The sequence below is a fragment of the Cricetulus griseus genome, chromosome 4 (genome assembly GCF_003668045.3).
Source record: "Cricetulus griseus strain 17A/GY chromosome 4, alternate assembly CriGri-PICRH-1.0, whole genome shotgun sequence".
NCBI lineage: Eukaryota > Metazoa > Chordata > Mammalia > Rodentia > Cricetidae > Cricetulus > Cricetulus griseus.
Genome location: NC_048597.1, coordinates 160,878,197 through 160,903,812, shown reverse-complemented (window position 1 = coordinate 160,903,812; position 25,616 = coordinate 160,878,197). Strand labels below are relative to the sequence as shown.

The 25,616-nt window shown below is 47.2% G+C and overlaps 1 protein-coding gene across 1 annotated transcript; it reads right to left on the bottom strand.

The window, feature by feature from the left end:
• Positions 1-8,553: 8,553 nt before the first annotated feature.
• LOC100768402 (transmembrane serine protease 5) lies at positions 8,554-18,136 on the bottom strand. Its single transcript, XM_035444215.1, has 11 exons — positions 18,040-18,136; positions 17,635-17,733; positions 17,015-17,134; positions 14,992-15,127; positions 14,680-14,793; positions 12,412-12,455; positions 11,610-11,772; positions 10,521-10,699; positions 9,596-9,694; positions 9,013-9,155; positions 8,554-8,724 (listed from the first exon to the last, which is right to left on the bottom strand). The coding sequence occupies exons 1-11, from the start codon at positions 18,113-18,115 to the stop codon at positions 8,554-8,556; spliced, it is 1,344 nt and encodes a 447-aa protein (XP_035300106.1). The 5' UTR covers positions 18,116-18,136.
• Between the last annotated feature and the right edge of the window lie 7,480 nt (positions 18,137-25,616).

The window sequence follows — 25,616 nt, the reverse complement described above, 5'->3', positions numbered from 1 at the left end:
AGACAAGATGGCCAAGGCCAGCATTCCCCTGTGTATCATCTCTGTAGCAGAAAGCCAAGGATTCAAGGCATGTAGAAGACTGCAGATAGATCCTTGTCTATCACCATGCACAAAACTTAAGTCCAAATGGATCAAAGACCTCAACATAAACCCAGTCACACTAGACTTATTGTAAGAGAAAGTAGGAAATACCTTTGAACGAATTGGTACAGGAGACCGCTTCCTGAACATTAACACCAGTAGCACAGACACTGAGAGCAACAATTGATAAATGGGACCTCCTGAAACTGAGAAGCTTCTGTAAGGCAAAGGACATAGTCAGCAAGACAAAACGACAGCCCACAGACTGGGAAAAGATATTCACCAACCCCACATCTGACAGAGGGCTGATCTTCAAAATATACAAAGAACTCAACTAGTCTTGAAAACACCAAACAATCCAATTAAAAAGTGGGGTACAGAACTAAATAGACAATTCTCAACAGAGGAATCTAAAATGGCTGAAAGACACATAAGAAAGTGTTCAACATCCTTAGCCATCAGGGAAATGCAAATCAAAATAACTCTGAGATACCATCTTACTCCTGTCAGAATGGCCAAAATCAAAAACACCAATGACAGTTTATGCTGGAGAGGATGTGGAGACAGGGGAACACTTCTCCACTCCTGGTGGGAATGCCAACTTGTACAGCCACTTTGGAAATCAGTATGACAACTCCTCAAGAAAATGGGAATGAGCCTACCACAAGATCCAGCAATTCCACTCTTAGGCATATACCCAAAAGAAGAACATTCATACAACCAGGACATCTGTTCAACGATGTTCATAGCAGCACTATTTGTAATAGCCAGAAACTGGAAGCAGCCTAAATGCCCCTCAACCAAAGAATGGATAGAGAAAATGTGGTACATTCACACAATGGAGTAGTACTCAGCAGAAAAAAACAATGGAATCTTGAAATTTGCAGGAAAATGGATGGAACTCGAAGAAACCATTCTGAGCGAGGTAACCCAATCACAAAAAGACAAACATGATATGTACTCACTCATATGTGGATTTTAGACATAGAGTAAAGGATTACCAGCCTACAATCCACACTGCCAGAGAAGCTAGTAAACAAGGAGGACCCTAAGAGAGACATACATTGTCCCCTGGAGAAGGGGAAAGGGTCAAGATCCCCTGAGCAAATTGAGAGCACAGGAAGAGGGGGGAGGAAGCTAGGAGAATGAGAAGGGGAGAAGAGGAGGGATGCAGAGGACATGAGGGAGCAGAAAGGTTGAGTCAGGGGAAGAATAGAAGATAACAAGAATGGAGATACCATAATAGAGGGAGACATTTTAGGTTTACAGAGAAATCAGGCACTAGGGGAATGTCTGGAGATCTACAAAGATGACACCAGCTAACAATCTAAGCAACAGAGGAGAGGATACCTTAAATGCCATCCCCTGATAATGAGATTGATGACTGACTTATATGCCACTGGATAGCCCTCATCCAGCAGCTGGTGGAAGTAGAAGCAGACACCCACAACTTATCACTGAACTGAACTGGAATCCAGATGCAGAGAAGGATGAGGGAAGAGGAAAGGGGTCCAGACCAGGCTGGTGAAACCCACAGAAACAACTGACCTGTACATCGAGGAACTCTTGCTCCCCAGACTGATAGCTAAGATACCAGCATGGGACTGATCCAGACCCCAGGAACATGGGTTTCATTGAGGAAACCTGGGAAATCTACAGGACCTCCTGTAGTAGTTCAGTACTTATCCCTAGCATAGGTGTGGACTTTGGGAGCCCATTACACATAGAGGAATACTCCCTGAGCCAAGACACACGGGGATGGGCCTAGGCCCTATCCCAAAGGATATGATAGACTCTGATGACACCCTATGGAAGGCTTCACCATCCAGGGGGAGCAGAAAGGATATGTGACAGGTAGGGTTTTAGTTGGGGGGAAGTGGTAGGGGAAGAAGGGAGGGAGAAGGGAACTGGGATTGTCATGTAAAACAATCTTGTTTCTAATTCAAATTTAAAAAAAAATCTGAAAGAAAAAAATTAAAACCAAGTCATTCTTAAACGTGTCTGTTATGAGGACTTTCAATGACATTCCTGGCCTGGCATCATTTCTTTTTGGATCTCATTGGCAACATACTTCGAGCCCACTGAAATCCAGACCCCAGGGGCTTGCTGATGTTTCCACTGGCCCCAAATCCCTCTCCCTTGTAGGCAGACTGGGTGATGCAGCTGGAAAGATGGCCTAAATATACCTCTCCTAACTCACCTCCAACAGCACCTCCAAGTCTCCACAGACACACTATGCAGGGCCTGACTCTCCCTGAAGGCCAGCATCCCTCTCACCTGCACCCACGCCTCCTCTCTGGCTGTGCTGTATAAATACAAGACGTGCTGCCAAGACGTGAGAACAGTAAATCTTTGCTCGTTCTTTTATTCATGTCCTCACCTCTGCAGACAGTGCTGAGAAAAACAAACCCCACAAAAATCCCTGTGGGCCCCAAAAGTCTAGCAGCCTCTTCTTCCTTCCCTCTGGTTATCTCTAGAAGACTGGGGAAGAGTCCCATGTGGTTCCTATGGGGGCAAAAGTCCCTTCCTCCTTCTCATGGCTGGACTAACAGAAATAGGGAGAAGGAAAGTATTTGTGGTCTTTATGCAGAAAGCCCATTCTTCTGTCTTTGAAGGTCCTAGAGCCCCTGGGGTATCATGGAGTGATCTGGAGAATGAGTGCATTAAGGGACAGGTCAAAGGTCGCACCTATCCTTGCATACTTTGCATTGGGGCACATGATCAGAAGAGGTCTGAAAATGGTGAGGGGGCGGGGGGGGGAATTTGTTTGGTACCTTCTGGTCCAACAGACCTAAGGTCAGAGGTCTTGAAATGCTGTCAAGCTATAAGCAAGCTGGTGGTTTCTTTGGATCTGCCCAAGGAATGGACTCAATTCAAAGGTGTTCCAAGGGAAGTTGTAGGGTAAATAGTTCAAGAGGCAAGGGAGGTTTGAGTTATTGTGAGAAAGGCAATTCCATGAAGATCACCTTGTTCAGATTGCTACGCTGACAGGGGGAGACCAAAATCTAGGAAGATCAAGTCATTAGTTCCAGTCAGCACATTCCCATGTGGTCAGAAATCCAGATCTAACTCTGGCAGAAATATTGTTCCCTAGCTATCCCAGGTCTGTGTAGAAGGGAGCAGAGACCTGAGAGCACTGTTTGCTACATCTAACAGAGCAGCAGCCCTGGGCTGCTGAGACACTGGAGGAAGCAGAAGATTGGCAGCCATGAAATAGTGAGGGGGTCATAAGCACATGACAGCAGAAGGATGGAGGAGGGGTGCTTCCTGCTTCCTGGCAGCTATGCTGCCCCAGGGTTTTATTTCTTCTTTTGTTCCATTGCAGAAAAGCCCAGCACTTCCAAAAGGAAAAGGCAGGGAAGGACCCACTAATGTCCCTGGGGAAGAGCAGAACTCAACTGTTCCCAGCAATCATTCTAGAAAGGTAAGAGACAAAGAGAGTGTGACAGGGGAGAGTTGCTCTGCATGCCATGGCATCCTTGAGATCCCACAAACACGAAGAAGTAGATGGGTGAACTCCTCCCTATAAAGGTGGCCAGAACCCACTTTCTTTAAAGGTCTCAGGAGGTTCCAAAGTTCTGCCCAGGCAGTATGCTAATCCCTGGGGAGGAGGGCACAGGTTTCCCAATTTATTCAACAATAAGCCCTTGGTGTTCCCTTAGCAATTATGTCCTCCCCATTCAGCCTCCTGTCTGGCTGGTCACTAATAATTTATTGCAAATAATTCGCAATGCTCCAAAAAGAGAGTTGGCTTCTCTGCTTCTGAATTCCTTACAGAGCAGAGCACAGCTGGGCTCCCAGGTAGTCCTCATTACTCCTTCTCTGGACTTGAACCTTCTTTGCAGCCACCTCCACCTTGCACTCTAGCAAAGGGAGGCCCAAGGGAACAAAGCCGGCCCAGGCTACTCACTTCTCTTTCTTTCCCAAGAACTGGGCTATCAGATGCTAACAAAGGAGGGTGGAAGCTTCTGAATCCATGGATGGGACTCACAGCCTGGCAAAAGCCACCAGAGTTTCTGTCGATAAGCAGGGTTTCAATAGCAGCAAATTCTGTCCATTGCATGTTCCTCAGAGTTTTCCTGTGCAAGGTGGCCTTTTGTAAGGTTTAAGTCACATCTTGAACTCAGGGGTTGGTTCCAAAGGTCTCTGGCAGGAGCTTTCCATATGCCTGCGTGTACATACACCAGCATATGTAATTGTTCATGTGTACATATGGAGATTATCTGACATCAGATAATCTCAATCTTTATTCAGCTTGTTTTTTTTTTAAACAAGGTCTCTTCCTGCACCTGGAGCCCACTGGTTAGGCCAGACTGGCTTATCAGCTAGGCCCAGGGAGCCCATCTCTACCTCCCAGTACGCATGAGCCTCCTCACTCAGCTTCGTACGTGGGTGGTAGATATTTAACTAGGATCCTCATGCTTGCATTTACCAACATCAGGCAGCTCAGATATATCAGGCAACTCCAGCTACAAGGGATCCGCTGTCTTCCGGTATCTGTAGGCATACACACACACACACACACACACACACACACACACACACACACACACACACACTCATCATCGTCGTCATCACAAATCTTATAAAATTACATTTACAGGTGCCATAGTGTACATGTGGAGGTTAGAGACCGGATGATTTGGTGGAATCAGCTCTCCCCTTCCACCACATGGCTTCCATGAATCAAACTCAGGCCATAAGGCTTAGTTAGTCTTCAGTACCCTTTCCCTGTGATCCATCTTGCTGGCCCCCAGGATCCTACAGGGTGTTGTAGGTAGGCAGGTGACTAGGCCAGGTGATCTGATAAAGTACCTTCCAGTCCGATATTTCTGTGTAGTATGGAACCATTTCACTCATCCACGTGCAGGGTAAAGATGTGGGTTGGTGGTAAAAGGACCCAAAGATCACATCCTACTTCTCTAGTACTTAGGAGCTAGTAGATACAGGAGCCAAGAAGTCTTTCTGAGCTAGATTTCTTGTCTGCAGAATCAGGTGGATAAAATAATGTCTTTACCACATGGGTGCTGTGAGATCCCACACATCAGTAGGCTTTCTAAACCTCCAAGTACTGCTCACATGTCATTGGTAATTGGAAGGTCGTGGGGGCTATAATAATGATGATATGCTTTTCCATTTAACCAAATGTTTGTAGCTGTTGGGTAATATGAAAATGATCATAGCTTGTGGATTTGCTTTTAACTCCTCCCTTCCCAGAGGGACCTGTTGTCCCCTCACTGCCTCCTTAGGGGAGGAGCCACATAGAAAATTCTGGGCTCAGGCTGGAGGCACTTTGCCACCCACCAGAACTCTCTTTACATTGCCAATGTGAAAGCTGACTCTCAGGGACATTTTTTCTACAGGTAATGAAGCCAAGAGTAAATCGAGTCCTTTGAGTCTCAGTGCACTGCATGTAAAAAAAGACAGACCCTCCAGGAAGAATAATTACTTGGATAAACCCTCAACAAATATGCTGATAAACTCACAAAGTTCTTATTATTGCTCAGTGCTAATTGCATTTCCTTGGGTAAGCACCATAAAAAATTCATTGAGGTTTTTGGAAACAAGATAGCCATTGCATTTTAATTGTTGGAGACCAGAGAGTAAGAGAGAGGTTTCACTGGGGAAATGCTAACTGGGAATAAACTCAGGAAGAAATCTCCCCAAACTGAAAGGGTTCAGATCCCCAAGAAAAGAGCTAAGGGAAAAAGCTGAACCCCGTGGGGAGTCCAGCCTTCCTAGGAGCACTGACTTCAGTGGTACTCAAAGTCTCAGAGACCCTGGACAATTGGTCTTTTTTTCTTTTTTTCTGCAGATGGTAATATATAGGTTTAGCTAACTTAAATACTTTAATAATTAGGGACCTGCCAAAATTCTGGAGTTGATGAGTTGGAGTCAGTATCCAGGGCTCAAGAAACATTTATAGAAGGAAAACTGTATTTCTGTTCTGTAACGTGTGTGACAGTGTGCTGGATTTGGAATCACCTGGGAGGCACACCTCTAAGTATGTCTGTGAAGGAGGGAATTTCCAGGGAGGTGTAACTGAGACCTACCTTGTCTGTGCGTGGCGCTACGCCATGGGCTGAGGTCCAAGACAAAAGTACCAACATCATCTCTCCCTGCTTCCTGCTTCCTGCTTCCTACTTCCTGACACTGTAGGACAAGCTGCCTCACACTGCTCAGCACAGTGGACTGTATCTTTTGTCTCTGAGCCAAAATTCATTCCTTTGGTCATGTATTTTGTCACAGCGGTGACAAAAGTAGCTAACACAAAGAGAGGGGAGGAAGTGACCAAGACTACACATAATTTCCATTTAATAACAAAACTCTTTCAATCAGTTTACAGAACTGTCATTTGAAAAAATGGCATCTTGGTCCAACTCCATCTTACTTGCCTCATAGACTCCTGCCTCATGCAGGGCTACTAGAGTTAGCTCAGAACAGGCCCAGTGGAATAGGTGGGGGCAGGGATCCTGACTTCCATGTCTTTACCTGAGCTGGTCCAACCTTGGCCTCATCTGCCCAGGAACTCTTGGGATAGGGTATCCTCTGCAGTTGGACTTAATCTTCCAGAGGACCCCGGGAGAAAGCAGGGTTCGGGCACCTCAGCATCCTCCTGATAGATGCACATGGAGTCTGGGGAGGGCAGAGGGACGGTCTCCCAGGTGCTTCCAGAAGCCTCTGATGTGGCTTCTCCGCTTATCCCCTCCACTCCCCATCATTCCCACTCCAGCCCCAGCCTCTCTCCTGCTGTGGAGGCTCTCAGATGAGAAAGAATAACTAGCAATCAGAGCCTTAGGAGAGGCCCAGTGACCCAGCTGCTGGCCCTCAGTTTGGGACGATCCATGGGAGATCCTTAGTTCCGCATCGGAGGTGGCAGCTGCTTCTCCTGTGGCTAGCGGACCTGCCAGGGAGCCAAGAGACATAGGCTTCTGTGTAAAGAGGCTGAGGAAAACAACAGCATCTAGAGCCAGGCATCACAGCATGGCTCTACCTCATGCCAGCAAGGTGACTTTTTTTCCTTGAGACAAGAGCTCAGACTGGTCTTGAACTCTAGCCAAAGATGACATTAAACTTCTAATCCTCCTGTCTCCATATCCTAAGTGTTCAGATTATACGTATGCACCACCACGCCCAGCTTATGAAGTGCTGGGGCTCAAACCCAGGACCTTTTGAATGCTAGTCAAGCATTCTCCCAGCTGAGCTACATCTCTAGCCCCTCCCCATGACTTCATATTCACACATCACATTCAGAAGGTAGACTTGTGTCTGTCGAATGAACCTACACATTTCTGCTGCTCTAGGCTTTTTAAATAGGATTTGATTATGAATGCACACTCCATAAGCTCTAGAGCAGTGGTCCTCAACCTTCCTAATGCTGTGACCCTTTAATATGGTCCCTTGTGTTGTGGTGACCCCACAGCCATAAAATTATTTTTGTTGCTACTTCTGCAATTTTGCTACTGTTGTAATGTAATATTCAATACATTGCAGGACATCTGATATGGGGCCCCAAAGGGGTTGCGACCTACTGGTTGAGAACTGCTGCTGTAGAGTGTGCCAATGCCCTTCACTCAACCTTGGGGAAAGATGCTGTCTACTACCACAGCTTGTGGGAGACTACTTAACACAAATACCCTACTTTTTCAAACTTTTGTGTGGTGGGGGAGCTGGGGGGTGAATATGAGTGCACATTGGGACATGTGGGGATGAGTGTGAGTGTCAGTGGACAACCTCGGGTGTCAGTCTTGACCATTCACACAGTCTCATTAGCTGCTGACTACACTAGGCTCTGCCTCCCATCTTGCTGTAGGAGACAGATACAGTCTACACTCTCCTATGACACTCCCCAGCACCCACACACAGACACACAGGTTATGTGAGTTCTGAAGATTTGAACTCCTTACAATTACATGGCAAGCACTTTGCCAACCTTGCCATCCTGCCCAGCCAAATACTATGCTTTGATGGGCACTGTCACACTCAGTCGCCTCCTTAAACAGATTCAACCAAGGGTCATGCAAGAATTTAACCGCCAGATGCTGAAACTCTCTCTGGAGAGTATGGATGTAGCCAATAGTAACTGTTTTAGAGACCAGAGGTGAATGATGCTGGAACAGATAATAGATCACACTGTGTTTACTCACCCCAAGCCTAGCCAGGCTCAACACAAGTTCTACCTCTTTTAATCACCACCAAAGAGTAAAACACAGCCAGGGTGGTTAAGACCAGAAAGCCTGGGTTTACCAAGGGTAGGAACTTGCCCAAGGTCACTCCTAAAAGGCAGATTAAGGTCACAGACTCAGTCTACCCTTTCCCAGCTAGTGCTTAAATTGCTAGAAACCCAGTGGGTTCGTGTTATAAGTGTCCTTTCTTTCTCCTCCCACTCTGGCAAACATCCCTTACTCCCATTTCTGATCTTCAGAAGGTCCCCAATGTCCTGGGGCAGGTCCTTCAGAAACTTGGGCTGCTCTACTGCTCCACACTCACCCTCACAGTGTCATGGATCCAGTCCAGGAACTCAGCCACCTTGGCATAGACACCTGGGCGGTTGGGCTCTGCACAGCCACGACCCCAGCTGACCACCCCTACAAGGTGCCACATGTCGCCACTGGGACACACCAGGGGTCCCCCACTGTCACCCTGAGGAATCCAGATGTGAAGACAGAAAGAAACAGCAATCAGACCCATCTGGCAGATCAGCACCAGTTCACCATGGGAATGGACTCTCCTGGTGGAGAGGGAGGCTCCTGCTTCCTGATGTCATACCTACTGGCCTCATGTTCCACAACCCCTTAGGAAGAACTCCCGAGGGAGTCTGGCTTCCCCAACCCATGTGCGCTAACCAGGGAACCAAGCTGATGCAAGTCCCCTGCTCCCACCTTCTACCTCCAGCAAGTCCCGTGCTCCTCCCCCCACTACCGGCCACACCTGACATGCATCTGCCCTTCCGTCCAGGTAGCCGGCACACAGCATGCGGTGTGTGAGTGCCCCACTGTACATGCATGAGCTGTTGCAGAGGTGGGTGCTGAGGAGGGGTACCACTGTGTCCTGCAGTGTGTCTGAGCTATAAGCTGTAGACACAGAGAAAAGATGAAGGGTACCAAACCAGGCCAAGAAGGCAGAGCATCAAAACAAAGATGAGTCAGAGGTCCTGAGGACACAAAGACCCTAAGAAGGAAGCTTGGGCAGCATTGTGGACCTGGGCAGAGGATAAGAGTCTGCCCAGTGCCTAGCTGGGAGCGAGGGGAGGAAGAGAAAGACACGGTATACCAAATACTGAAGTAATGGTGCTCCTGGGACCAAGAGCAGGGGAGTGAAAGGGCCTGGGCTTGGTGGAATGTCCAGTGGTTGTTCTGCATAGGAATACTCAGGTAGGAAAGACTGAATACCCCGACTACCAAGGAGGGAAAAGAGTGCTATTGTCGGGTGACTAGGGGAAGGGGAAGGGCTGTAGTTTGGAAAATACCTCTCCCTCCCCATTTTATACTGAGGGCCCTGGGAGCTCACTCACTATGGCTGGGGTCGGTGTGGCCCCAGCCAGATACCCAGCACTGCGACCCTCTTGGAAAATGCTGCTCCTTGGCCGGCAAGCACACAGCGCCCACAGTGTCTGTGGAGAGACACAGTTCCGATCCTGACTCAGGCTGGGCTTCTCTCCTCCAGAGCCTGGGTGTAGATCCTCCTCATCCCCTTCTCAGGAGTCCTGGGACCTGGCCTCTACCACCAAGCTTACTAGACAAAAACAGAGGTTGAGCAATGTCCCACCTTGGGGATGAAGGTATGGCGCCCCTAGAGGTAGGCAGTATATTTACTGCCCTGCCCCAACGTGGGGGCTAGAGGGAGAATGGGAAATTCTTCTGACACTGGATACCAAATTCTAATGACACCCATTTGTCCTTTTCTCCAGAATGTCTGATACTTCTTGGAATTATATTTCCAGAAGTGTGTGACATATTCTATGAGTGGAACCAAATACATTTTTAGGTAGCATATTGACATTCCACAACATAAACATGATTCCCTCATCACAGTTGTTACAAGGGTTGAGGAGGGAAAAGATTTAAACAAATAACAAATCTCTTTTTTGCAATGTATCACTAAGTGGCTGAACCTGGGTCCAGGCTGGGAACAAGAGTGGAACCAGCTATTGGCAGAGAAGACACAAGTGAAGTTCTGGTTGGGACCTCAAAGCAAATCCCATCTCTGCAGCCCCACTATGAAAAGAGCCTGAATCTTTTCCTCCAAAGAGCTTTATAAGTCTTATTGCAATTCGGTCTCAGAAGAATGCATACACTCTGTGATGCACTGAAGGGCTTAAGATTTGCAATACTACAGGAAGCCTCAGGAATCAGTTCACCCTTCCGCCCACACCCACCGGTCTCTGCTTCTTGGTCACTCCTGTACCCAGCCTGCTCATCCCAAGGCCTGAGTCTCACCTGAGAAGTTGAGTGGAGTCCTGAGCTGCAGGAGAGCCACATCATAGTCGTGGTTCTGGGCGCTGTACAAAGGGTGGGGAATGATCTTCTCCACCATAGTTCCCTGGTGATGTCGGACAGCACTGTGGCTGACCAGCCCCACATGAACCCGCCAGCTGGACAGGCGGGACAGTCTGAAACTGCACACAGAAACCTCCTGAGCCCAGGGAGGCAGAGGCAGGGAAGATTAACACAAGGAAGGTGGTGGGTGGAGGGAACTCTGGAGGGAAACCACTAATGGCCACTGTCACAAACCTGTGAGCTCCCAGGACCCAAAAACCATGCCTCTTAATATTATCCCCAGCAGCTGGCAAGACACTGGGCTGGAAGATAGTTCAGTCAGCAAAGTGTTTTCCCCAGGCGAGCATGAGGACCTGAGTTCGAATCCCCAGCCCTCACATAAAAAGCCAGGCACCATATTGCATTATAGAATCTAACACTAGGAAGGCAGAGACAGGCAGATCTCTGGAGCTTTCTGGCTTACCCACATACCTGCACACAGACACAGACATGTAATTAAAAGTAAAAATGAATCAGGGCTGGAGAGATGGTCAGCGGTTAAGAGCACTGGCTGCTCTTCCAGAGAACCTGGGTTCAGTTCCCAACACCCACATGGCAGCTCATAACCATCTGTAACTCCAGTTCCAGGGGATCTGACACCTTCACACCAATGCACATAAGATAAATAAATAAATAGAATCTTGCAGAATATTTATAATAAAATAAAATAAATCTTAAAATGTATAAGGTGGAAAGCAACTGAGGAAGTCACCCGACACTGATCATGTATGCACATGTGCATACATACCACAAGTAGACACACACCTGTGCATATACAAGGGGGCACGCATACACACACAGAGGAGGGGGGACATAAAGCAGCAGTCTTTGAGTTGCTACTGCTCTTCATGCAGAACTGAACTTGGCACTAAACAGGAACATCACCCTTGCCTCCTTGAAGACAGACAGCTAGCCGCAGACATTTCATTCAGGACATACCAAGAATGAAGAGAAAAGGTGACTCACCTCCCATTCACTCCCAAGACTTACCTGTACATGCAGTGGGCAGCAGTCACTACCCAGTGGGGTGCCAGCACAGAGGCCCCACACGTGTGCCGGGAGCCAAGCATCACACTAGCTTGCCATGGCCATTGCCCAGAAGCCACAGCTTGACCACCAACTATTCGAGAAGCCAGAGGTCTTGCTCCACACTCTGCCAACAGAAGTGGGTAGGATAGAAAGGGAAAGTGCTGAGTGTGGGCAGTCTGTGTAGACAGATCTCATCTATTATTCCTGATTCTAAGTAGGGGGACAGGAAGATGAATGTATTGATTACTTCAGCCTGTGCACCTGCTGAGAGCTGGGACCAGGTCTGTGGAGCTCTAATGCCCACCCCATTGTACAAGTCAAAGTGTCTAGGTGTGAGAAGGGACTGATGAGTAGATGGACAGATGCATGGGAACCTAGGTGAAGGACCCTGTGAGCTGTTTATCATTTGGCTCTTCTAATTCACTATCCACTCTTAGTCTCTTGAAGCTCCTAGTAGAACTGGCATATTCAGTCAGGAGTTAATTCCACCTATAGGACCCTTCAAAAGGAAAGGACAGGGTGGCAGTAGTGAACAGTGGCTGGTGGGGCACATGACAGAGACTTAAAAGAACTGTATTTGGGCAGGTTGTATCTGCAAGGAGTCAGCAGAAAGATAGGCTTTAGGCAAGGACACTCCAACCCAACTCACAGGCACACACATAGAAACCAGAGTGAGCCCCTCCATACAGCTCTTCCACACTCAGGAGAACTGGAAGACTCTCTCTTCCCACTACCAACTTTCTGGACACAGGATATGACTCACCAGAACATTTGAGAGAAACAATTCGGCCAGAAGGACAGTTAGCACTGTAAAACAAAGGTGTCCCTAAGAAGCCAGGCAGTGCCACCCAAAGGCCATGTACACCACAGTTTTGTTTTGTGTTCTTGAGAGAGTGTATCGTGTGGCCCAGGGTAGACAAAAACTCACTCCACAGCCAAGAATGACTGTGTACCTGATCTTCTTGCCACAACTTCCCAAGGACCAGAATTACAGGTATGCTCTGCCACTCCCAGCCTGTCTTCACAGTTCTTAAGGTCATGCTGTAGTCCCAACCTTAAGACACTGCCATTTTGCCATTTTCTTCCCACCCCTCACAAACACCCAGGCCAATCCTACAATAAATGCCTGCCCATTCTGCCCCAGCAACCAAAAGGAAAACAGAAAGCCTTCACAATCCTGGAAAATCTGTTTGGATAAGGTCCATATTTCCAACTCAGAATTGACAGATGAGAAAGCCCAGCTGTTCCCATGTGCTCTGAGTAAACAGATGCTCAGTGGGTAAATGAATGACCACAGCATGAATGGGTGAATAGAGCCCTATACCCAGGCATCTTCCAGGCCCAACCTCTTCTCTGTCTCAGGCCCTTTATCTAGGGCCTACAGAGTCATACTCTTGTTCTTGTGTTCCCTGCTGCCCTTTAGCATAATAAGCCTCAGCTCCCTTTTGACCCAACATTCTTGTCTTGCCCTTCTCGTCTCTTCCTTTCAGCAGCCCAATACCTGATCTATTTGGTTTCTATTTTCTAACCCTGTAGCCCTTCTACCCTCTTGGAGGTCTTGGGAATCTCACAGAGGGAAAGGGACAGCTGGGGTCACTCTGTCTCAAGTACATTCCTAAGAATGGATCTGGGACTTGGAAGAATGAATGGTTCAGGGGAGTAGGCGAAGATAGCTTCAGAGCAGGGGTGGGGCCTCTGCCTGCTTCCATCCCCGAGGCTTCAGGAAGTCTGAAGGACCCCAGGTTAGGCAGACCTCTCAGCTTATGCCCATAGAGTATAGTAAGAGGCTTGATCCATTTTGAGTCCCTTTCTTTTGGATGCTATATGATTTTCTCCTGTGATACCAGAATTATCCAAGCAAAGCACAGCCACACGGGTCCCTTGACTTGGACTCATGAGCTTGGCCACAACCGTGTGTTGGCTGCTTACTGGTCACACTGCTCTGAATAAAACTTTTTAACTTCACTGAGCCTCAGTTTCCCTACCTGCAAAAGTGAATTATGGTTTGAACACAAAATGACCGCCCAAAAGTTCACAGGTACCTGCTCCTTTTCCCATGGCACTGTTTTTAGAAGTTCTGACAATTTTAAGTAGTAGAGCCTAGCTAGAGGAAGTAGGCCACTGGATGCATGGCATGTCCTTAAGAATTGTGTCTTAGATGGGCATCTGTGGGGTACACGTTTAATCTCAGCACTCAGGAGGCAGAGGTAGGCGCATCTCTGTGAGTTCGAGGCCAGCCTGGTCTACAGAGAGAGTGCCAGGATAGGCTCCAAAGCTACACAGAGAAACCCTGTCTTGAAAAAACAAAAACAAAAACAAAAACAAACAAACAAACAAAGAATTGTATCTTATCCTAAACGTGGCCTTTCTGTCCATGCAAGGTGAACCACCTCCTGTACCCATTCCTTCAGCATGATGTTCTGTCCTGGCACATGGGGCCAAACAACCATTGGATGAACGAACCATCTACAACCATGGAGCAAAGAGGTCTTTCTTTACATTGCCTTGTGTATTTGGTCACAGCAATGTAGTTAGCACGGGGCGGGGGGGGGGGGGGTAGGAGGGCCATTCTAAATCGTATACCAGTAACTAAAAACCTAGGGGTTTTGTTGGTTGGGAAGTTTGGTTTGGGTTGGGTTGGGGGGTTGGATTGGGTTGAGTTGAGATAGGTCTCCTATATCCCAGGCTGACCTCAAACTCTGTATACAGTTGCGAATGACTTTGCTTCTGATCCTGCTTAGAACTCAAGCAACAACACAACAATTTATACAGTACTGGGGATTGAACCCAGGGCTTTGTGTGTGCTGGGCAAGCACTCTACAACATCTGAGCTACATGCCCAGCCCACTGCCTTGCATTTCTTGTGTGAGATAAATACTACGTGACAGAGCATGTGACCCGGGTTTGTGCCTTATGACTGGGAAACAGTCTTCTCTGATCTCATTACACTGCCCATGTCCCCACCATCAGGCTCCTCTGCAGAAAGACCTTCCTAGACTGCTCACCATTCACCTAGCCCACAGAGCCCTACCTGGGCTGCCATGCCTCCTGTAGGCGGCCTCCCAGTCTAGTAGACAACTGAGCAAACTCCTGGGATCTGGCGAGCTTGATGTCAGACAGATTCACTGCCTTGTGGTGAGTGAGTCTTGGCAGAGGAAGAGAAAACAGGAGGGAGTCAGCTTCAAACTGTAGCATGAATGAGGTCCGGTAGTCAGAAGTACACCACACATGAGCTGTGCCAGCATTGTGAATGAGCAAGGCCATGATGGTAACTTGTTCGATCCACACTCCCCACTCCAGTCCCCCTACAAGCCAGCCAGCCCTGCAAGTGTCTGGCTGTTACCTGAGGTGCCCGAGACTTTGGCAAATGTGAATCCCCAGGGCAGGGTTCCAGCCCTCGTGGCAGACCAGGAGCCAGACTGGCCGAGCCCTTACTTGCACTTCAAGCAGGAGATCCTCACCACTTATTCTGAAAGATACTGAAACCACAGTGTGAAAACCAACCTGCTGCTGCTGAGACGGATGAGACAAGAGGAGCTGGACACATGGATCACCCCAGGTGGTCAGCTTCCCTGCTTACCCACATGTCTGGTCAGTACAAAGCACAGCAAAACACCTTACTGTAGATGTTTGCAGTTCTGTGTTTTGACCATGTGCTTTAAAGGGCGCCATGTGGCAAGTGAGATGTCTCAGCAGGTGAAGGCACTTGTTATCAAGCTTGACAACCTGGGCTGAACCACCAGAAGCCACTTGATAGAAAGAGAGCCAACACATTCATTCAGTGGCATATGCACATACACATACACATACACACACACACACACACACACACACACACACACACACACACACACACACACCACACACAAAGTAAATAAATGAGGGTATACTGTCATACTCTTTATCACAACAGCTCTACAAGAAGGCAGTTACCACCCTCAACAGAGGGAATACCATAGCACAGAGGTGAAAGCAATTTGCCCAAGATCATAGGACCAACACAGGATGGATGGATCCAGGACATAAGTCCAGTTTCCTGAATTCAAATATTATGACCATAATAGTTAATATTTATCAACTGCTTTTTGTCCATGTTGTTACAGATAGAATTTTTCACACGCATTCTCTCTCTCCCCCCTCTCTCTCTCTCTCTCTCTCTCTCTCTCTCTCTCTCTCTCTCTCCTAGACTGAAACTCCAATCCCTCAGTATAACTGAATGTAGATAGAGCCTTGAAGAAGGTAATTAAAATCAAACAAGGGGTTTGTTCTGCATCTTGGTTTGGTACAGTGTTTGCCTAGCATGCATATAGCCCTGGGCTTGATGTCCGCTGCTGCATAAAGTGGGTGTGATGGAACCTGCCTGTAATCCCTACACTCTGGAAATGGAGGCAGAAGGCCACACTCAAGCCCTCTGGCTACATACTGAGTTACAGGCCAGTTTGGAGACATTAGATACTTAATTCAAAAAAATAAAAAGATGAAATGAGGTCAAGGGGTGCTGGTCCAGTAGGGTCACATCCTCATAGAAGATCATTCTTTCCTTCCCCACCTCCCAGCAAACAGAAGGCACTATGGGGAGCCAGGAAGAAAGCCCTCACCAGGAACCAAGTTGCCCAGATCTTTGTAACCGAATCTCTAACATCCAGACTGTGAGAAAATAAATGTGCTCCGCTCCCCCATCTGTAGCTTTTTGTTATGGCAGGCCAGCTGGCTAATGCAAAGGTCCAGGACTAAGCTTCTTTTATATATTTGCACACATTATAATTACAACTTCATGCAGTAAATACTTTCATTCCATTTCCATTGTATATAGAAAGAAATGGAAGCACAAAGAAATAATGTACCAAAGACCATACACCTAGCAAAAGAAAAAACAAGAAAACCCAGCCTTGATCTAACTAATGTCTCTAACTTTTTCTAACCTCCAGTCTTTGGGCAGCATTATACTGTGTGACACCCCAACTCTCACCTGGAATAAGGGATAGTGGGACAGCCAAGGGACAATATGGAGTGATGTCTCCAGATGTCCAGATGGCCCTATTGTTCACATACTGCCAACCCATAATAGCTTCTCTTCCCCCATAATACTAGCTCACACTACCCTAAATTATAAGCTTCCATCTTTTTCTACTAGCCTGACCTCCTAGCCACATCCCAGCTAAAGATCAGGACACTCCTCAGGGAGGCCTACAAATCCTAGATCTGAGATCAATACTGCCAGATGGACCTTGTTACCACCATCATCCCAGTAGAAGAGACAGATGGGTGGTTAGCAAACTGCTAGTCCTTCATTTTGGTCCTGAAGCTGTAAAGGGTCCTGAGCTAGGTGAAGGGCTTGTTCCTGTAGCTTTGAGTGAGTGACCTACCTGTTTTGGGAAGAAATGGGAGAAGCTCTTCTTCACTGCTGACTCCTGGACAGCTCAGAGTCATCTCCTCCTGCAAGGTCCCGGAGATGGGTAGAGAGGCAGCCGGCCATAAATACAATACTTCAGGGAAGCACAGAGAGTCACAGAGAGTCTGGGGGTAGGGAGGGAAATCCCCCTAGAGGAGGTCAAGATGCCTAGAAAGTCAGTACTGCAGTAGGGGTAGGCCTGCCTCCTACAGAGTCCCTATCAGTCGCATTGCCTATAGGCAGATCCCAATCAATCTGTAAGGAGGCACAGGACTGTGTCAGACTACCCTGTGTTTCTATTTGTCTGTCTGTCTGTCTCTATCTCACTAGAAACAATTTCTAGGGGAAAAAAACTGACTAAAACCATGGATCATCCACACATTTGACAGGACTGTAAGACCAAGCTGTTCCCTCTGACACCTAAATCCCTCCTGTTCCATGGGTAACACATTCCATCTTGCTGTCTACACAGCACAGATGAGGAAGGGGCTTATTCATCTACATATAGTGCCTGTTCAGCACCTGCTTCTGTCTCCAAACTTCCCCCAGATCCTTTCCTCCACCCCCCTCCAGACAAAAGGGCCCAGCACTGACCTAGGAGCCATGAGCCAACACCAGCTCCAGCCAGCAGTCCCAGGGCTCCCAGTATTGCACAGCCGCGTTGCAGGCAGCACCAGCGCTGGAACTGAGAGACTATGAAAGAAGCAGAGAGTTGCCTGGGTTTCCTGCCTCTTCCAGCAAGCTTTACTCAACCTTGAGGCACCAGTAAGTTCTAACAGGAGCCTGCTCCTGCCCCATGGGCTCAAAGGGGTAGAGGCAGGTTGTGGTCCCTGAAGCCCAGCTCCCACTTGGTCCTGGTGTTGGGAGTAGAGCAAATAGGGGATAAAGAATGAGATTTCCTTCGTCTTCACGCTGACCCAAGAAGAGAATATGGAATGCAGGAAGATGATCCTTTGCTGACCCCATCCTGTCCCTCCCTAATGGCCCAGTGTGACCTACTAGGTTGCCGCTGGTCTCCCAACTCTGTTCCGAAGATCCCAGGTCCAGGACCCTCTTCTGTGCACCGAACTGCCATTGGGCCTTGGTCATCCAGTGTTGGACTCTGAAGAAATAGTTGTTGGAAATCCAGCATTCCTACACCAGGGCTGCCAAAAGAAAACCCAGCCCTCACCAAGTCCTAGTTTCTAATTCCAGTCCTGCCCCTGAGGCTAACTATAAATCTCTATTCAACTTGGAGATTCCTATCCAGGCTTTTTCTGTTCTCCTAGAGTCCCTAGCCCTATTTACTTCACTCTCAAATGACGGCAATAGCAAGGAGGAAACTGGAACCCAGACTTGCTACACTCCAAAGTCTATGTTCTTCATTAACTGTGCCTGTTCCTGTTCCCAAGAGCATCAAAAGGGAACCCTTGAGGTCTGTCAGCATCCCACTCTAGGCACTTTCATTCCTTTCTATCTCAGAAAAGGAGGACACACACACACACACACACACACACACACACACACACACACACAATCATTCATTCCCCAAAAATATTTGGCCCAAGTATATAAGACACCATAGGAGACACTCACTACAGGAAATTCAGGATAAATCAGCATGGATTGGAATTCCTCAAAGATTTCTCAGTCTTGTCCCAATGACAAGTCATAGCACATGTTAAATGGCCACAAAGAGTTGGACTAAAGCTCCCACCACATTCAACAGATTAAGAGGTGACTTCTCACCAACAAGATCAAGGAAGGCTTCTAGAGGAGAGCAGTCTCTAAGGCAATGTCCCCTGGGAGAGTAGGGCTGGAGCTAATGTGTTTCTATCAGGCATTGTGTAGTCCAGACAAAGGATGCTGATGAAGCAAAGACAGGGTGGTCAAAGACAGGAAATCAAAGAGCAGAGTGGCTCACATGTATGCCCAAAGCTCTGGAGCCATGAAGAGCAGTGAAATAACATGATTGGCAAGCACCGAACAGTTCATAACTAGATTTACAACCTACCATGTGAACTTCGATAACTCAGACCATCAGTCCAAACCTCAATCTTAGCATTTATAAAATAAGAGTGATAATTCCTACTTCCTAATGAGCAAATTCCCTCCCCTAGTGTCCCCTAGCTGCAGCTGGTAAGTTGTGGGGGGGGGTGCATCCCAACCCACAGGAAGGGGTTAGGTCACTGGCCTGGCCATTATTCTCCATATTACCAAGCCAGAGCAATCTTTCTAAGATGTAGTTATGAGCATGGTGGTCCAATCTTTAAAGTGCCTGGTAGTCTTTGCAGCCTCGGTGTCAGGATAAGCCTTCATCCCATCACTACTAGGGTTTTGTAATCTTATCCTTCCTCATTTCTCCATCCTCACTGCCAGCAACAGCTCACTCTTTTGCACTGTGCTATTCCACAGCACCTTCAAATACTCTCCCACTTGCAGAGGTTTTGTGTCTACTGTTCCCACTCCACATAGCTGTCTCCTACTGACCCTTCAGTGTGGAGGTCATTTCTTGGGAGAGCATCTTTAACTGTAGATAACTTATCACTGACCTCACTTCTTTCTCTTTTCTTTCATACTGGTCTGTGTATACCAGAGACTGGCACAAAAAGCAATACTGGTAAAGTGCATAGACATAAGGAAGGAAGCTAGGAGGTGGTGGTGCACGCCTTTAATCCCAGCACTCAGGAGGCAGAGGCAGGTGGATCTCTGAGTTCGAAGCCAACCTGGTCTACAGAATGAGTTCCAGGACAGCCAAAGCCACACAGAGAAAGCCTATCTCAAAACACCAAAAACTTACAAAAGAAGAAAGAAAGAAAAAAAGAAAGAAGGGATGAAGGAAAGGAGAAGGAGGGAGGAAAACAATGTGGTTCAATGGGGTTTATAAATTATAAAACACAAGATACATGCTAGTTATAATAATATTGATATGAAATACATGTAAGCTGTAAATCCTTTCTCAAGGAATTTATAATCCCATAACGTCTGGAAATTATACTCTAGCTGAGTGTGGTGCTGTATGCCTGCATCTCAACACTTAGGAAATGAAACAGAAGGATCACAAGGCAAGCCTCAGCTACAAAGTAAGACCCTGTCTTAAAAAAAAGAAGAGGAGGAAGAAGAGGAGGCGTCTGGGAAGACAGCTCAGTCAGTAAAGTGCTCCTATGCAAGCATGAGGATTTACATTCTGGCCCCAGAACCTATGTAAACCCAGGGCCTGGTAGCACAAGATTTTAATCCCAAAGACAGCGGCTTGATGGCCAGTTAGCCTATCAAACCAGTAATTTCCAGGCCAGCAAGAGACCCTGTCTCAAAAGAAAGAAATAAAGATGGATAGCACCTGAAGAATGACACCTGGGTTGTTCTATGGACTACACATGTGTATGCACAAATGTACTCATCCATGTACACACACACACACACACACACACGCACACGCACACGCACACGCACACGCACACACACACACCAAATTGTAGTGATTCCTACCTGCATATCACCTTTCCCTCTCGACACATTGAATTGTCCCAAGTGATGGCAAAAGCCTGAACCACTGACTCCAAAGCAATATTATCTTAGGTGTGATTTTCAATGGAACATCTCCCAGATCCTGCCTTTGTGGCCTGCTAAACTTACTTTCCTCACCTTCCATCTATAAGAAAAGCCTATCAGCCTCACCCAGTGCAGACACTGTATACTGTCTAAAAGTGGTTTCCCTCACCTACCAAGGAGCCCCCATGCCAGTTCAGGTAGCACACCCAGGGCAGCAATCCAAACCCTTCCTGCAGAGTGAGATGCCAGCCCATTCCCCCCCGCCCCCAACACACACACACATAGTCACAGTCAAGGTAGGACTGGGCCTCCTACCAGAAGTGGGCCATGCTTCTAGAGAAATGTAGCACACCGTGTATCCTAGCACACATACTCTATCTGTGCCTAAAAAGGGCAGCAGACTTGGGAAAACCAAAGTCAAAGTGGAGAAGTGGCCATCAGCATGTGTGGTTCTTCTCCAGGGAGGCAGTTCTTCTTAAACGGGTACCACCTCCAGTCAGAGATCCAGGGCCCATTATAGTAAGAATCCCAAGGTATACCTAGTCTTTCCTCTTGTCTCCATATCCTAGAAGCTAGGCCAGCCTCTGAACAAGTCACCTTACTCAGGCACTGACCGGCCTCCAAATGCACCTGCCCAAACCCACACCATAGCCTGAAAGCATGGACCTTCAATGGGAAGACACTGCTTTGGTGCTCTAAGTATGAGGCTTTAATTTAAAGCTTTACTTAGCATAGCCAAGGGCAAACTGCATCACCAGCCCAGAGTAGGGACAGCAAGAGAAGAAAATGAAAGGCAGTCTCTGGAGAGAACTCTAGCTCTGCAGCCCCTGCTAGGGTACAATTCCTGCACTGGAGCTGCCAGAGCAGGCTCTTGTACCAACCTAGCATCCCGGGGAGGAGGAGTGTGAGCAAGGATGGAGGGATAGATAGCATGGGACACACAGCCTTACCGTGTGACTTAGTCGCATTGATGTAAGGCTGTAAGGTCTGCTGGGCAGGGTGTGGCTCCTGTCCTCATGCTAGGATTGATTCAACAACCCAGCCAGCATGGTTGGAGGATGAAGTCTCCCTGGTTCACACACAGCCCCTTCCCTTGTCTCCCACCCCTACACACATAGACATGCTCCAGAGAGACAATGAACTATGCTCAGGTCTCATGAATAGGCCTCTTGTTATAGAGAATCAGGCAAGGGCTGGGCTGGGCCTGGCAGCCCCAGCCCCTCCTCTCTGTTAACTGGAAGCTTGGAAACAGAAAAATGGGTTGAGGGGGGATGAGCAGGACTATGGTTGCTTAGCAATCAGCTCCCTTGTGCCAAAAAATGTACCTCCTATATGCTAGCACAATTCCCCCTTCTTGCTGACAGGGCTGCACTAGAGAGAGGGATATTAGCATTTGTGGAAATCTTTCTGAGCTCTGGTAGGAGCTGCCCTTCCCAGCAGTCTTGGGCTGTCACCATGTTGGGGCTGATAGATAATGATAAAGAATCTTTGTCACCCCTCTCAGTCATGGCTACACCTCTCACCTGAATGTTAAGAAGTGAGGCCTCCACACCCTGTTCACCGCTGGGATCCAGGAGTGGTCTCTTGGTGATATCTTGTTTCAAAGTTCAAAGTAGCATAGCTGATCCCAGGCTGTGGCAATGGCTCTCTAAAGAATCAGAGGGGTGGCAGTGAAGGAAGGAGTGGAGTGGTTTCCTCTCTTGCCGTCTGCCTCTCAAGGATCCCTCAGATGCACCAGTTCAGTAATTCAGGCTTTAAGAGTCAAGCTTTTCCTGAATACAGTTTTGCCACTTGCCCCAGGCAGCCTCCCTGTGAAAGGAGAGGTCATACTACTCACCTTGCAGAATTGAGGTCCAAACCAAATAAGATATTGGCTGTAAAACTCTCTTTTGTTTTGTTTTGTTTTGTTTTGTTATGCTTTTTGGAGCCTATCCTGGCACTTGCTCTGTAGACCAGGCTGGCCTCAAACTCATAAAGATCTGCCTGCCTCTGCCTCCCGAGAGCTGGGATTAAAGGCATGCGCCACCAACGCCCAGCAAATGATAGACTAGTGACATTATAGTTGCTAGAAAACTGTAAGGAAGAGTTTTTGTGGGGAGGTGATCTAAGGTTAAGGACACCTACCCTAGAGCACCTTCCCTGACCAAACAACCAAGATGAGAAGGAAAGCTCAGGGACTTAAAGAAGTCAATGTTCAGGGGAAAGACAGTACACCTTACAACAAAGGCTGATGCTGGCAGACTGGAAAAAGAATAGAACACTGATATCCCTGAACTTTCGCTGGTTGGGGCTTTTGTTGAAATAGACATGAAGACTTCGTTCTGCCCAGGGTGATGTAGACCTGTGTTTCATTCCCACAGGCCAGTCAAGGAAGTAAATTAGCTGTGTTTTATTACTCTTGCTTCATACTTTACAGCAAGTCAAAGGCTGTTTCCTGTGGCTCAAAGCTTGGGATGGATATCTGAGATAGGAGATAGCTAACTGTGTATCTTTCTTTTTAAGATTTACGCACACATATGTGTCTGTGTAAGTGAATGCTTTGTGTATGCAGGTGCCTCAGAGGCCAAAAGAGAGCATCAGATCCTCTGAAGCTGGAGTTACAGGTGGCTGTGAGCCCCACCGTGTAGATGCTGGGAACTGAACTGGGATCCTCTGCAAGAGCAGCAAGTACTCTTAACTGCCAAGCCATCTCTCCAGTGCCTAACTGTACTCTTCCCTGTATTTTCCTTTTAGATTTTGCTAACTCGGGGTCACAAAGGGTCCGCTGACTGTATTTATATCATCAGTTTAACCCTCTAGCTTTGTGGCCAGCTTAGGGCACCAGCTGCTCTTTTAGCTCTCCTTTTTTTTTCTCTTTCTTTCTTTCTTTCTTTCTTTTTTTTAGGGGGGGGCTTTTTGAGGGATGTAGTTCTGAATGACTTGCCGCTCTTTATTTAGACCAGGCTAGTTTGAAGTCATAGAGATCCACCCGCCTCTGCCTCCTGAGTACTGAGATTAAAGGCATGCATTACCACACCTGGCCTGGGTGGTAAAGTAGAGACAAGCAGTTTGAGTATCACTTCCTGAAATTACATCACTGAAAAACTGTGAGCTGCCTGTTTGAGACTCTCCCAACTCCCCAACTATTGCCTACCCCACCATTATTTCTGTTTAGATTCACCCATGCCAGCTAAGCTGTCACGTTTCACTTCTTTTCTTAAAACCTTCAGTGAATCCACACCCAATGATGAAGAGACAGAGATTTTTAGACATAGAGGAGACAATGGGTGACCAGAGATGAGACTCCCTAGATAGTTCCTGAAGACTCCTAGAGCAGTACTCTTCAGCCCACAAACTTGACCACCTACTGTGCATCATGAATGATCCTTGGTATGAGAGTCAAATAAGTCATAGGCTCAAAATCCATAGGCTAGGCTAGGAACTGATAAAAATAACTGTTATTTATAAAAAGTGAAATTACAATGACGTGAACATAGAAGTATAGGAGAGTGGGGGACTAGTAGATTCTTTTGCCCAGAGGATGCAGAGAAGTCTTCTCAAAGGAGGAGACATTTGGACTGAGTTTTGAGGGGGAAAGAGATGACAACTACAGAAAAGGGCATTTCAAATAGTCCCAGGTGATGTCTATGAAACTTAAAGAGAAAAATTCTCTCATCCATAAAAGCAGTAAGACAACAAAGGTGAAGAAAAAACAAGTTAGAATCAAGTCTTCCAAAGTCTTGGAAATTACTCAGACACTTACAGCAATCTGGAAAGTGTTATTCAAAAGATGCAATATATAGTGAGCATTGTGCATTTTAACTGGCTGGAATCCCATCCCCCTCACTCCAGCTCCACAGTAGCAGAGGCAGAAGGATCAATGAATTCAAGGCCAGCCTGGTCTACAGAGTGACTTCCATGACAGCCAGGGCTACAGAGACTCTCCTGGGAGAAAAAAGTGGTCAAAGAGAACTATAGATAGCTCAGTGGTGATATACATGCTAAGAGTGCTTTACTTGGCATGCATGAGACCTTGGGTTTGATCCCCAGCACCAGAAGAATCAAATAAATAAACAAGACAGTTCTATTTCTTCATCAGCAGTTGCATGACCTAATGGTGCTCCAGAGGATGCTGGAATGAGACACAGTATCTGCAGCATCTGACACAGAGTCTGCTTCAAGGCAGGCTGTGTTGCAGTAGGAAACACTAACAATACTCATTGGCTTATCCAATAAAGGTTTATTTCTTAGTAATGCTTCAAGTCCACAGGGAGCCAAACTACACCATTCTCTCCACATATCCTCAATTAAGACTTCAAGCTGGGCTAGGGAGCTGGCTCAGTAAATAAACTGCTTGCTGTACAAGCATGAACACCTGAGTTCGTATTCCAACACCCATGAGAATCCTAACTGTAATCCCAGAACTCAAACGGTGGAATCAAAGAGGACCCCCTGGGGTTGCTGCTCAGCCAGCCTAGCTGAAGCAGTGAGCTTCAGAGTCAGTGAGATACCCTGCCTCAAAAAATAAAGTGAAGATAGAGGAAGCCATCCAATGTCAACTCCTGGCCTCCACATATGCAACATGGATATGAGCATGCATGTATGCACAATACATGAACACACACACACAGACACACATGAAGTCAAGTCAAAAGAGCAGCCCCCATCTGGAATGTTCCTTGTCACAATGATGAGAGGTTTCAGTACTCCCTCTGGCCATAAACCATTCATTTCTCCAGTATCGCATGGCTCCACCAATCATGAGGAGACCACAAAAATAAAATGCAATCTGACAATCTGCTAATAAACACTACTAACTATCATGGTGGGTATTCAGTACATGATTATTTTTTTAAAGGGGGGAGGTAGAAATTCCCTTCCAAGAGAGGATCATTAAGTCCATATTTACTCCACAATGACAATTTCCCCTAGGATGAGAAAGTAGTGAATAAAAACAATACCAAAGACTGACTTCTCTGCCACCCAGATGGCATGTCAGTTAGGGATTCTCACTGGCTTTTGTCCCTCTCCAAGAGCCCCATGTCCAGAGGAAGGCAGCCCAGCAG

Bases quoted from the DNA above. Each gene is read 5' to 3' on its own strand.
- LOC100768402 (XM_035444215.1), bottom strand. From the start codon at position 18,115: ATGGCAGTTCGGTGCACAGAAGAGGGTCCTGGACCTGGGATCTTCGGA. The intron at 14,794-14,991 runs GTAACAGCCAGA...TCCTCTGCCAAG, and splicing joins CAAAGTCTCGGGCACCTCAG to ACTCACTCACCACAAGGCAG. The intron at 9,156-9,595 runs GTGAGTGAGCTC...CTGTGTCTACAG, and splicing joins CCACACCGACCCCAGCCATA to CTTATAGCTCAGACACACTG.